The sequence below is a fragment of the Cupressus sempervirens genome, chromosome 1 (assembly GCF_028749045.1).
Source record: "Cupressus sempervirens isolate cs-2001-9-10 chromosome 1, ASM2874904v1, whole genome shotgun sequence".
NCBI lineage: Eukaryota > Viridiplantae > Streptophyta > Pinopsida > Cupressales > Cupressaceae > Cupressus > Cupressus sempervirens.
The window spans coordinates 322310939-322323361 of NC_143118.1; the positions used below are offsets into that span (position 1 = coordinate 322310939).

The following is a 12423-nucleotide window of genomic DNA, read 5'->3' on the forward strand; positions in this document are numbered from 1 at the left end:
GACAAGGGGTCAGAATCTGACCCTTTGTCAGGATTATTCTTGACTTATTATCAAACTACCCTTTTACTCTTTCTATCTTCATTTCATGTTTCCATATTCATTTCAAGGGTTGATCATTAGAGCTTCTTAACTGTGATCTTCCTTTATAGCTGATGAAGCCTATTTCATTTGATTTTGATCCATTTCTTGCTCAAAACTCAGTCTTCTTGCAAAAAAAAGTCAGAAATTCTACCTCAAATCTTCATTTTTTCACCATTTTGACCAGCTTTGAGTTTAATTTTTTCATTGAATAGCCTGCTTACTTTGGTGGGATTTTGAAATTGTCAAGATTTAATCAAGAAATCAAGGCGAGATTTAATCAAGAAATCAAGGTGGAATTTCAAGGCCTCTTGAGATTGTGAATCCTGAGAGATGATCGGTTTCTGACCTCCTCTCCGGATCGTCTTTCCATCTACTTGATTTTGCAAATCTTCAAGACTTGACTAGTTTCACTTGGTCTTCTATCCTTAGCTCTCTGTTTTGATAAAATTCTCCCATTTCCATCTGATTGCATTGGGCTTTTTGGCATTAATCTGCATTTGCGAAATCATCATTTCCACTCGAGTCATCTTATCATTTCATTCCATTATCCTTTCATCAGTTTGCATCTGAATTTTTCCCCCTTTGGCCACTTAAATTCACCTAAACAATGGGAGAGATTTGGGGGGTGTTAGGATTTTGAATCTTGACAGGAGGTCGGAATCCAACCCAGTGTCAGGAATAGGTGTTCTACATGATTTTGTCTCCTCTCTTCCTGTTTTCAATTCAAATTTTGAGGCTCACTCCTATGGTTTTCAGTGGTTTGCAGCTTCATTTTCATCACTATCTAATTCTCAATCCATATTCTTCTCAAATTTTGATCACCCATCTCCAAGCTATTTGATTGATTTTCATCTTTCATCCACATTTTTCATCACCCCTATCAACTTGGAGTTGAAATCTCACCTTGGATTGCCTTTAGGCTTGGGTGGAATTCTAGGGTATTTTGAGATTTTTACAAGGAAAGGAGGCATACATTTGATAGCGATCAGGATTAGGAATCCTGAGACATGGGTAGATTCCAACCTCCTCTAGGGATTACTTTTTCTTGATTAATCATCTCTGTTATTGCCCCCTTTCATTAGTTTGCACTTGAATCTCACCTTGTAGTCACTTGAAAATCATGTAAACTTGGGCAAAATTTTGAGGGTTGTCAAGAGTCAAAGTCCTAAGACATGGTCAGGTTCACACCTTTTGGGATTTTTCCATTTTGCAAGTTAACTCCATTTTGCCTACTTCAGTCTCTTCAGCTTGCAAGGTGAAATAATTTATATATAATATGACATTTAAGTTACATCAACTTATACTTTTAAGATATATTCTATATAAATATTGTCAAGATGTATAAGAGTGGTTTTAGGCTCATAGGAGTTATAATAGAGATTCTAGATTTTGAGAGTTTCTAAAAAAATCTAGACTTCGCCAAATTTTAGGATTCAACAAGCATCCATCAATGTTACCTACCATAAACTTTCTTGACTTTCTAAGATGGAATTGAAACTAGAAGAGGAATTTTCAAAAGGTTCTAACTCATTTCATCATAAATCGCTTGATTTTAACTCTATATCCTTGACTAGCTTCCCAAGCTCTCTCTCATATCCCTAATTGACTTGACTACCCAATGAGCCAAAATCACTCAAATTCATCTCTAAGACTCATAGGCTTGAAATTTGCCACCAAGACCACCTAAGACCACCACTCTTACTGCTAAAGCAAAAAGAGGGGGTCTCCATTTGTAATAGGGTATAGTGTTAAAACCTCACATGTCAATGAGAAGGTTTCTAAAGTGAGGAGGATGAAAGAGTGGAATGAAAATGAATTTTACAAGATAAACATGTTGAGGTGGTGTCCACCCATCTTCAACCAATTAGAGGATTCCAACTTGATATATCCAAGTTATTCCAAGTGGATATATGGAGTGCATTTAATGTATTTCACCCATTGAACTTTTTATTGGCCCATCCTCAAAAGGATATGAATTCAAAGCAATGTAACTGTGTCATTGGTCGACATTTAATGCTTGTAGTTGGTAGTTAAGGCAAACCATAATCATAGTTATTTAGAATAATTTGGGCTATTGATCTTGGATCAATCTGAGCCATCCATTTTACTTGAAGCCTCTATATAAGGCTTTCTCAAATAATTTGTGGGAGAGATTTGGAGAAATTGTTGCCAAAATAATTCCAAATTCATTGTTTTTCATGCTGAATACTTGTGATGATTTGGAGTGTTTCATGGTTTCCTACTTCTCACTTAGATTGGATTTTCTTATATTTAGTAGAAGTTGTTGATTAGTTGAGTAGAAGATGAAAGATATTATTGTTGGTGGTTCACGGTGAAACTTAAGTTCACACTTTATGGTACTTGTTGATTGCAAGTAACAGTGCAAGGTTAGGCTGAACTCATTGCAAACACTTAATTTCTTCATGTTCATTGATTTGCATGACTTATAGTTTTGATGGGCATAAGCAATTTCAAAATCATCCATGCACCCGGGGAAGATAGCACCTTCTCTTGCGTAGTTGTCCAAGTTGGTGAAGCAAGTATTGGTTTAGTTTCATCTATTATTCAATAGTCTCTTGCATTGGTAGATTAGAGTTATCTTAGACTTCCAAACCCACATCCTCTATGCACTTCTTTTATATTATTGTTAGGAATAGTTGAAGAGCTTAAATTGCCAAATTATTCACATTTAGAAAGTTCATGTCCCATCGAGTGAATAGCGTAAGTCCTTGCATGGTTACTAGCAAATCACATCATGAATTGAGTTATATCCAACACAAATTCGCTAGTTTGTAGTGTAAACCTTGTGTTTGCCTTGTTATTACAAAATTGCCATATTGTTTAGCATAAGAGGTTTTCTTGTTCAAGAGAGGATAGAATACTTGGTATTTTATTCTCCATGTTGGAGTGGTCACAAAACCCACATCAGTAAAAATTTCACAATGAAGAATACCAACTGGAAATGGCAAATCAACATCTTCCAAGTTTTCTTGGAAGGTGGAAACAATTATGTATGAAAACTCAAATCCATGTGCTTCCTATTTTCCTAGAGCTCTTTGGCACTGACTATTTCCAACCAAAGAGCTTTTTTCTTTACTTGGAACTTTGCCTTTCTTCTGAACTCTCACTCTCTCACGTATTGTACTTTTGCTTCAGGAAGATTGGATTGTTTTTCCAAGCCTCCAATGGTCCAATTCAACCTCCTGTCCTTAAATAGATGCTGAATGGTTCTCCCTAGGCAAGGCAAGGCAAATCTGTAGAATGGGATTTTGAAGGGAAATTGTCCAACTGTACATTTCACATTCTTGCTTATTTCACTGGGATGTAACTGACCCTTTCATCACATGGACAGTTTCTTAACTGCCCCTTAGCAACTCAGTTTTCAAACAACCCCTTCAAGGAACAGGCATCTTCATATGACTGCCTGACAGAATTTGACAATTTGTCTTACCAGTTTTTCTGGAATGTTTCTGAGCTTTAAACTCATAATTTTTCCTCCTACTGATGCAGTGTCTCTGTCCTGGTCATTATGGATCACAAATTACCCGAACTTTCCTACAAAATCTCTAATTAAGAGGATTAAAAAAATCACATCATCAACAAAAGGAGGCATGAAATTCAGGACACAATGCATAAGATAACTATTATCTCCTTGCAACTCTTCACTTTGGAATTGTTTGACCTCATCTATGTAGATCCCAGATATGGCTGGAATTTGGAGCCTGCTACTAGCTCCAAAGTGCTCATTATACAGTCAGAAGGCCGTGCTTAATTTGGAAGCAGTCTACTCTGAAGAGGCAAAGTTTTATTGTGGCAGTAATGAACCCATAGGAAACTCCAATATCATATAGCTTCTTATGAGGCCATTCTTTGGAACTCAGTTGAGTGCTTCTCTTTAAATCTACACAATAATATACTTAAGATGATTCGTTTTAAATTCTCAAATAGCAACATTTTATCTGTCTAGTCTGACATTTTTGCATTTTTTCCCAACTTGAATCACCTTAGCATAACCCCGAAGGTGGTCTCCATTTACTTAAATCAAATATTGTAAACCTTTAAAATTTATAATAACTGCCACAGGATTGTAGAAGCAATCAATTACTCAACAACAGGACTTATGTTGCATGGTTGCCTATAATTCTCGTAAATTTTCAAAAAAGCTAACCTTATTACATTTGTGTACTATGATTGATAACTGTACTTCTAGGAAATACTCACAGGCCATGATATATAAGGACATCACTTGTACACTCAGTGCCCATGAAACTAAAAAAATATTATTCTTTTATCTGTTTTTGGTTTCTTAATCTTTTCTCCTGTTTGTAATTACAACTTCTGTGAAATTAAAATGACCATTATCATATTTTGACTTTACCAAAGGCTAGTGATGTCTTATCACAATAATTCTTGTGCTTGTTGTGCAGACTTGAAAGGTTGTCAAGGTGGCCATGACTGTTTAGGGACAGAAGGGGTTCTTCGTGTAAGCATGGGCTGCTTTGTATCCTTTTTGTGCTAATTTTCATTTCAAAGAGAATTCTGGGGGTTTTCTAAGTGGATTAATTTTTAGTCGTGACTACATCACACCTACTATCCAGTGGTTGATTAAGATTAAAATGGAGGAGTCATTTATTAGGTAAAAATATTTTAGTGAGTTTACATTTAAGAAGCTTTCCCAAGTAAGCAGACAATGTGCATCATGCATAGGAAATATGAGACATCAGCAATTATTCTTCTGCATTTTTGCATTACAAACATTTATGTTTCCACGGCAAGTAATCCTTGACAGGAATATAGATGTTTCATTTCTTTATGTTTATTACAACATTTGGAGCAAAAAAGTTGCAATGTTATCGTGATTCATGGCATTCAGGATTATGGCATCTAAAATTACTTATGTGGATTTCCTTTATGATAATGCCTTTTCTGTTTCCACCCACTGTCATTCAACTATATGGTTAGTTATCTTCTACTAGAAAACTTCATATAGAAAAGCGGTTTCTTTTTTTTCAACTTTTATTTAAATGTACTAGTGCATTATGTCAGCTTGAAAACACATATTTGAGGTTTTCTGTTTAATTCCATGCATAAGCAATGGATGTTCTAGAGTTTGACGCGTGTTTAACATATTTTAGCTATTTGTATTATTCGATCAATTGAGCAAGATTTCTGTGCTAAATTTTATCTTATTTATTTCTGTTGTAGGGGAAGCAGCACGATTTGGTGCAGGGTATGTTCTTCATCTATCTGTTTCAAAGAAAGGAGATCCATTGTAGCTGACAAGTAGATAAAATAGACTAATTTCAAGCATGAATACTGTATTCGTTTCTTTCCTTCTTTTTCTGTATCACATGATACTGGGAAACTTTTTAATTCCTTTTATTCAATGCCATCTTTTAGACACCCAACTACCTTTCGTCCTTGTAAATCTATAATAATTCAACATAATTGATTTATTTACCATCAAATATGCTTCCTTTGAGATCATTTACCTTAAGTTTTTACAGATTAGAGAGACTGAACTATATACAAATTGTGACTTTTGTTTATCGTATCTTTCTTTTGATATTTTTTAAATTATAACTAGAGAAATTTCAATATGGATTATATACAAGGAACTTGTTTTCAGAATGGAAATTTTATTGCTGAAGCTTCGTTCACTCATTTATTGGTCAGGATATTTCTGCTCATTCAACTTTTTTGCATTGTCAAGTTCATTTCTTGGTGGAATGATCACTGGATGTCTGATGATGCTGGCCAATGGTCTCTCTCTCTCTACACCATGATCTCTAAATTTCTATTCTTTTTATTTAGAATATTTTATATGCTTTAGAATATGCTACACATGTTTTCAGTTTAGTTGTTTGCTTCAAGTTAAATAGCTATGAAATGGCAGGGGAGCTTCTTCTCTTTCCCTATCACTCCATTATTATTGATGATAAATTTTTTCTATATTTCAACATTGTTCAACTCTTTGTGGGGAATATTTAATGCAAGCTCATTCTAAGAAATCACATGGCTCTCAGTCTTCCACAACTGTCCGCTTATCATAAAACCCTGCTGCTGGAAGACTAAAGAAATGCTATTTATTTTAGTGGGTGCTGTTTCTCCCCATAATCTTCTGTTAACTCTAAAATCATGGAAGGACTTGAACATTAGTAATCTATTTATTACTTTTATGTTATATCTTTCCCCAAGTTTTGTTTTCTGCCATCTTACCATGTTTTTAACCCTGAAATGATTTATCTGTAATTGAGATTTGTTTACTTTGTAGCCGCGCAGCAGCAATAATGGTATCAACAACAGCCTACTCTGCCTCTGTGTGTGGAATCATATTGATGTACATATGGTATGCTCCAAAGGCATCATGTTCACTCAACATATTTTTTGTCACATGGACGCTAATCCTTCTTCAGATAATGACCGGCATCTCTCTTCATTCAAAAGTATGTTTTGACCTGGCAACTCAATAGTTGTACCATCTTCCATGCTGTGCTTTGCATTATAGTTTATCGTGCATTTTTAAAAGTAGGAAACATATAATAGAATGCATGTTCTTTGATATCATCCATAGATGTGAATAGTTTTAAGGTTTCCTCAAAAGTGAAATAAAATATTCTCTTAAAGTAGCAGCAAGCAGATTAAATATTGTCCTGGCCTAAGTAATTTTTTTTGGATAGCCGATATCCACATTTGAACGACTGACAGCCTCTATACAGAACAATACCTTTCAAAATAGAACCTAGTTTTCATATAAAATGTTGATTTGCCTAAGCATTTCGTCAACTCTTGTTTGCACTGTATCTTTTTAATATATTTGAGTAACACTTTCCCAAAGGTCTCTTTTAAATTAGAAAGCTAGTGTATGTGTGTGCGTGTGCGTGCTAGTGCACACTTCATTACTAGAAATTCAAAGGAGGTTCCTACTAAAGTTGATGGTTGCATCAATACCAAAACTGAAGCTGAGAAAATCCATCAGACAAATTAATTTCATGTAAAAGGAAAAGAAAATGCATCTCTATTAACCATAAAGTGTATTAGACCTTAGATGACGAATCTCGTCTTGAGATTCATCAATCACTAAAGCTCCTTCATTATGTATCAGTCTTCAAGACTTCATTAAGGGTCCCAACATTTCTTAGGCATGAGTAATGTGGACAACACTTGCAATTGTGAGAAATATCTGTTTGACTTTGAATGTGTTACAGAACTTCGTCAAGTATTATAGCTTTAAAGATCATTCTTTACTTAAGGAAAATACAAATTCATAGCAAATTTCCTCTGGGAAGTAACTATATAAAAAAACTAGATACATAATAGTAAGTTTTGAGAATTTGAACTGAGTGCAAGTTTAATCTCCTGACCAGACCTGAAGGAAAAAAATAAAATCAATTCTACCAAAATTATGTGTAAACTATCCCATACAAAACCATTCATTCAGATTAAATGCATTTGCAACAGAGGCTGACAGTAAGTCTTTAATTTGAATTAAAACGAAAGCCAAAAGGTGTATAGAACTCCATTGTTTCTGTGAGTATGGTATCATATTAGGCCATAGCCTAAAAGAAGCTCATGCCATGTTTGACAATTACATAAACAAGAGCCATGCAAACCAAATTGACTCTGAAGGATAAAAGAACCACCAGTCAGGATTACCAGAGACCCACAGTAGTTAGTTTGCAGGAGGGAGAATAGACATCTAAAATTGCAAAAATAATTAACTATTGGTACAGCTGCACAGATACTGAGGAGGGAATACTGTAATACACATAGAGATTGAAGAATAGAAAGACAATAATGAGCCACCAAAATTGATATTTTTAGTATGCTTCATTGTTCTGCACTAAAATTTTTAATAGATGTACAATGATGAGGATTTGTGTTAGCTGGATAAAGGCCAAACACAAAAAAAATGCCAAAAGATACTTACAAATATTTAGTAGAATGAATCCCATTGACTCTCAAGCAGATAAATCAAATTTAAACTGCTAAGAGCTATGAAACAGCACAATTGTTGATGATTTGAAATCTTCAACTAAATCATGAAACTTCCTGATGAACATTCTTGACTGAGACAGTTTGGATGTAAAGGCTGCTAGCGACCTCTGGGTTGAAGGATGGCTAACTGATGTTAGACACATTTCAGCTGAAATTGTGTAAATTCCCCTCCATTTTCCATAATAAGGATGCCTTAGCCAGTCTTTGTGTGAAATAAATCTAGATTTTTTGAAGCAGCGAACAGAGCATTTCTTGAGTGATTGCATATGGATCTTTCTCTAGAAGAATTAGGCATAGACAATTTACTTCATTGCATGTTACATATATGCCTTAACTGAGTTCGTCTTGAATGGTGAGAGCACAAACCCACCTTTCCATACATTAGGAATCACATCCATTCTTCTTTTGTCTTCACCAATTGCAATTGGATGTTCATGTAATATCAAATAAATCTAACGAGCCCTCCAATAATGTAAGCAGCTCCCACTTCCAGGTAAAATGAAAAAAAGGATTTTGAATTTTTCTTTTCAATCAAATATAATACTTTACCAGCATAGGTTTCCATTTAGGCACCAAATGTTGATAAAAGAAGAAATACCATCATAGCCCTTAAAATTAAACATTTTCATAATTAAACAATTCATGATGTATCTCAGAGCCTGCAAGTTAATATGAAGTCTATTCAAAGCCATTCTTTCAACAATGAGTAACATGTGGAACAGGGGAATGGGTTTTGGGGAAGGGGGACCAAGGACCTTGATTTGGGGATACTAGTTGGTGAGGTTCATGGGTTATCTCCTCCTATGGGGTTGAGGGGCAACAACCCTTGCAGGGGTCTAGGGGCAATGACCCTAGCAAGGTCAAGGGGAAGTCCCTCATGGGTTGACTGGATAATGCCTTTAGTGCATATTTTGTTGTCATACAGAGCAGGGTAAAGGAAGAGAGCTCCCACCATCAAGCCTAATTAAGTCTGTTTAGACCACATGGACCTTCATGGTGCATGCCATTTTCATAGTGTTATCACCTTTTTGTTTTCTTCAACTCTAATGTCCTGATATTTCAATAGTTGTTGAAATTTTCATTCTTCAAAGGACTAACAATACAATTAGAAATTGAATAGTCTAATGATGAGGGCTATGTATTTTTTATAGATTCTTTAAAATGTTTTCAGTGAGGGCGCAACCTATTAGATTATTAATATTAGGGTGAGTGGTTCAAATTATGAAAAATGCTTGTTTTAAAAAAAAAGCCTTTTTAAAGTGCTAGATGTGGGGATGGTTCTAGGTTTCTAGGATGTTCAAGGCACATTGTTGAGTTTCTTGAGGACCTTGGGGACATTCTAGGGTTGTCTTAACATCCGTATCAATAGGGGATGCCCAAGAAACCAAATTTCTATGAGGGAGGCATCTCAAGGACATCTCTTGCCTAGTGGTGGTGGCGGAATGGTAATTGGACATTTCCTTAGCATCTCACCATCTTGTAGATTTCTTTATCTCCAAAAATGTCCATCTTTGGTGGGTGGTCACTCACTATAGAACACTAAGATTTTGTTATATAGATTATCTCTTCCCCTCTTGCTTTTGTTCTTGCAGTTTTTTGGGTACATTTAGATTGATGTTATCCTTGATTGAATTAGACCTTCAAAGTTCAGACAAATTTTTTCACTCTTCCTTATCCTCAATGAAATCTGTAGACTTCAATTTTTCTCTATTTTTTCTCCTATTTATCTTTCAAAAGATCCTCCATTTCTTTACTAATAACATTCCTTTATAAAAGTATTCTCTATATTTTTATCTTTATCTGATTCAAATTTAGTTTGTGGAGCAAACTTCTCCTCCTGCTCATCTACCATAATGACATATTATTATTAGTGATCTTGTTTTGTATTCTTCCCACTTTGTCTTGGATTTATTTGGAACTTCGTTTTCTTATTGGGTTTTACAATGAATCACTTCTTCAAATTTTCTCTAGTTTCCTCTACCTTAGATAAGCTTGTCTCTGGATTAATCATCTGTTTTAGGGTGGAAGGGCACTCCTTGGCAAGATTATCATGTTCATGACGGAACTTGTGACAAAATGGAATGCAATTAAAATCTATTTGTTTCAACCATTTTATCCTTCAAAGTAGAGTGGTGTTTTAGGGAGAAAATGCTTTGGATTTTTTATCACACACATCTTACCATAATAAGAAAGGACACTAGTTGTAATCATCTTTGAAGTGGATGAAATTGAGAGATTAGATTCCCAACCTTTTCAAACACATTTTAACTTCAAAGTCATTAGGCAAGCCATAAAACTTGATCTAATCTAGGTCTCCGTATTTTCTTGTGTGATCTTGAAGTCACAATGCCAAAACTTCATAACAATTCTCACATTTTGGAAGAACTAAAGTACCCCTTGAAATATCATTTATTTAGCCTCTTCATCCATAAATTTCATAAAGAAATAGTGAGGATAGGATTGGAGTTTACATGTTCCTTAGGTTTTCCAATTTCTCCATATGTCCTCTAGAGATTGTTGAATCACAAGGAATCTATACATTTACCCTCAAATACTTGAAATTTAAATTTTCGTATGTCACTAAGATTTTGGTAGGAATTGGAAAGGGATACAGGGATGCATTCCTAGATAGGATTTTTTAGGCCATTTTAGGGGACAAGAAATGACAGAAGAGGGGATGGCTATATAAGAAATAGAGATTTGTTTTTTTTAAGAATATAGGGGAATTTCAAATATTCATATAATAACATTGATAAGACATTCATCAAATAAATTATAGAATCCTTAATACACAATATTAGAGTTGAATTGAGGGTTCTCATTAAAGTTGAACAAATTGATAAATGTCCAAACTCAAAATTTCATTGCTTCTATAATTCATAAACTTCATATAATACTAATAGTTCATTAATACTTATGTTATAATGATTGAAGGCTTAAAATTGTGTATCTCTTCGTTGAGCCAAATTTTTTCTGAAGCCCAACCGTGATTACTACTGATAAAGTTAGCATATGTGTATATATACATATTGTTAGTATACCTGCATATTTAGAGGTTGTATATTCATGTTTACTTATGTTAATAATGCAAGTTTTAACAGATTTGATTACATATTTTGTCTATTTCTATGGTTATTGATTCCTGTTGTTACAAAAAAATCCTACTCAAACAACAAACCTAGCATATTGGGGCTAGCATGCATTGAATTTCCATATTCAAAGATGGGTTAAATCATCATATACAATATTGCCATAAAATATATAGAAAACTAAGTTCAAAATATGTCTGTAATCTAGGATCTTTTCTTAAAAATAAATAACGTTGAAGTCTAATAGTCATAGCTATCATTTCATGTGTGGATGTTTGTCCTCCTAGTTGCAGGGAAGACCATATAGTCAGCCAAGTCTTGAATGGAGTCCACCTCCATTGGTCAATGCCATATGGTCTTCACCACCTCTCTTACTAGATGGTTTGCTTGTACATTCACTGTGTAAAGACATTTACTCCTGACTAGGCTAGATTCTTTGCTTTGGCATTGGTTATTAATGTTTATTTTCAGATAGTAGTTATCTTATGGACCATATTCAAAGATGGGTTAAATCATCATATACAATATTGTCATAAATTATATAGAAAACTAAGTTTAAAATATGTTTGTAATCTAGAATCTATTCTTAAAAATAATTAAGTGCAAAGCCATGGGGATAGCTGACTTCCATTGGGATGGTTAAGGGAAATCTAAGATGTCTCTAAGCATCTGATCATCCCCTATCTATCCCCTAATTGTCCTGGACTTGGAAATGGGTAGGGGAGCAATAAAAAAATTGTGATAGCTAGGGGATGTCCCTAACATGTCCTCAGGACAGGTATGCGTAGAAGATTGTGATCCCCAAAAAGCATAGATATTTTTATCTAGACATCACCAAGTCACCCACATATCCTCAAATGCCCCTGAGATTAGTACACTTGTAAAAACCACACAAACATGTACTTGGGGAACATAGATATTATATCAAGCAATTTCTCTAGATTCAATCCTAGGATTTCACTCTTCTTCATCACCCCCAAGTACACACTTGGAACCTTTTGATTTGCAATTACGTTCACTTTTCTGACATTCCAATAGCCATTGCCATAGATGGAAAAATCGCCGAATACTCGGCGAGTTTTAACAAATCGCCGATTTTTTCAGCCTGGCGAGTTTTTCACCACTTAACTCGCGGGTCTAAAAACTCGGCTGCACCATGTTTAATTGCCGATTAATCGCCGATTACTCGGCGAGTTTTCGGCGAGTCTTTTTCAAAAAACTCGTGAATTGCTTGATTTTCAGATTTTTGCTTAAT

General features: G+C 34.8%; 1 protein-coding gene across 7 annotated transcripts in view; it reads left to right on the top strand.

Annotated features, from left to right (window-relative positions):
• LOC149577453 (uncharacterized) overlaps positions 1-12423 on the top strand; it is a 45269-nt gene that overhangs the window by 15186 nt on the left and 17660 nt on the right. For 6 of the 7 annotated variants that reach the window (XR_016363496.1, XR_016363501.1, XR_016363503.1 and 3 more), the window contains 5 exons: positions 4509-4582; positions 4879-5038; positions 5287-5311; positions 5758-5844; positions 6356-6527. Coding sequence is in view for 4 of the 7 variants with exons in the window: in XM_089823864.1 (XP_089679990.1) it covers positions 4509-4582; positions 4879-5038; positions 5287-5311; positions 5758-5844; positions 6356-6527 (518 nt within the window). In the remaining 3 variants the exon portion in view is untranslated. The remainder of the gene's footprint in view (positions 1-4508; positions 4583-4878; positions 5039-5286; positions 5312-5757; positions 5845-6355; positions 6528-12423) is intronic. The other variant, XM_089823871.1, reaches the window with a different exon arrangement.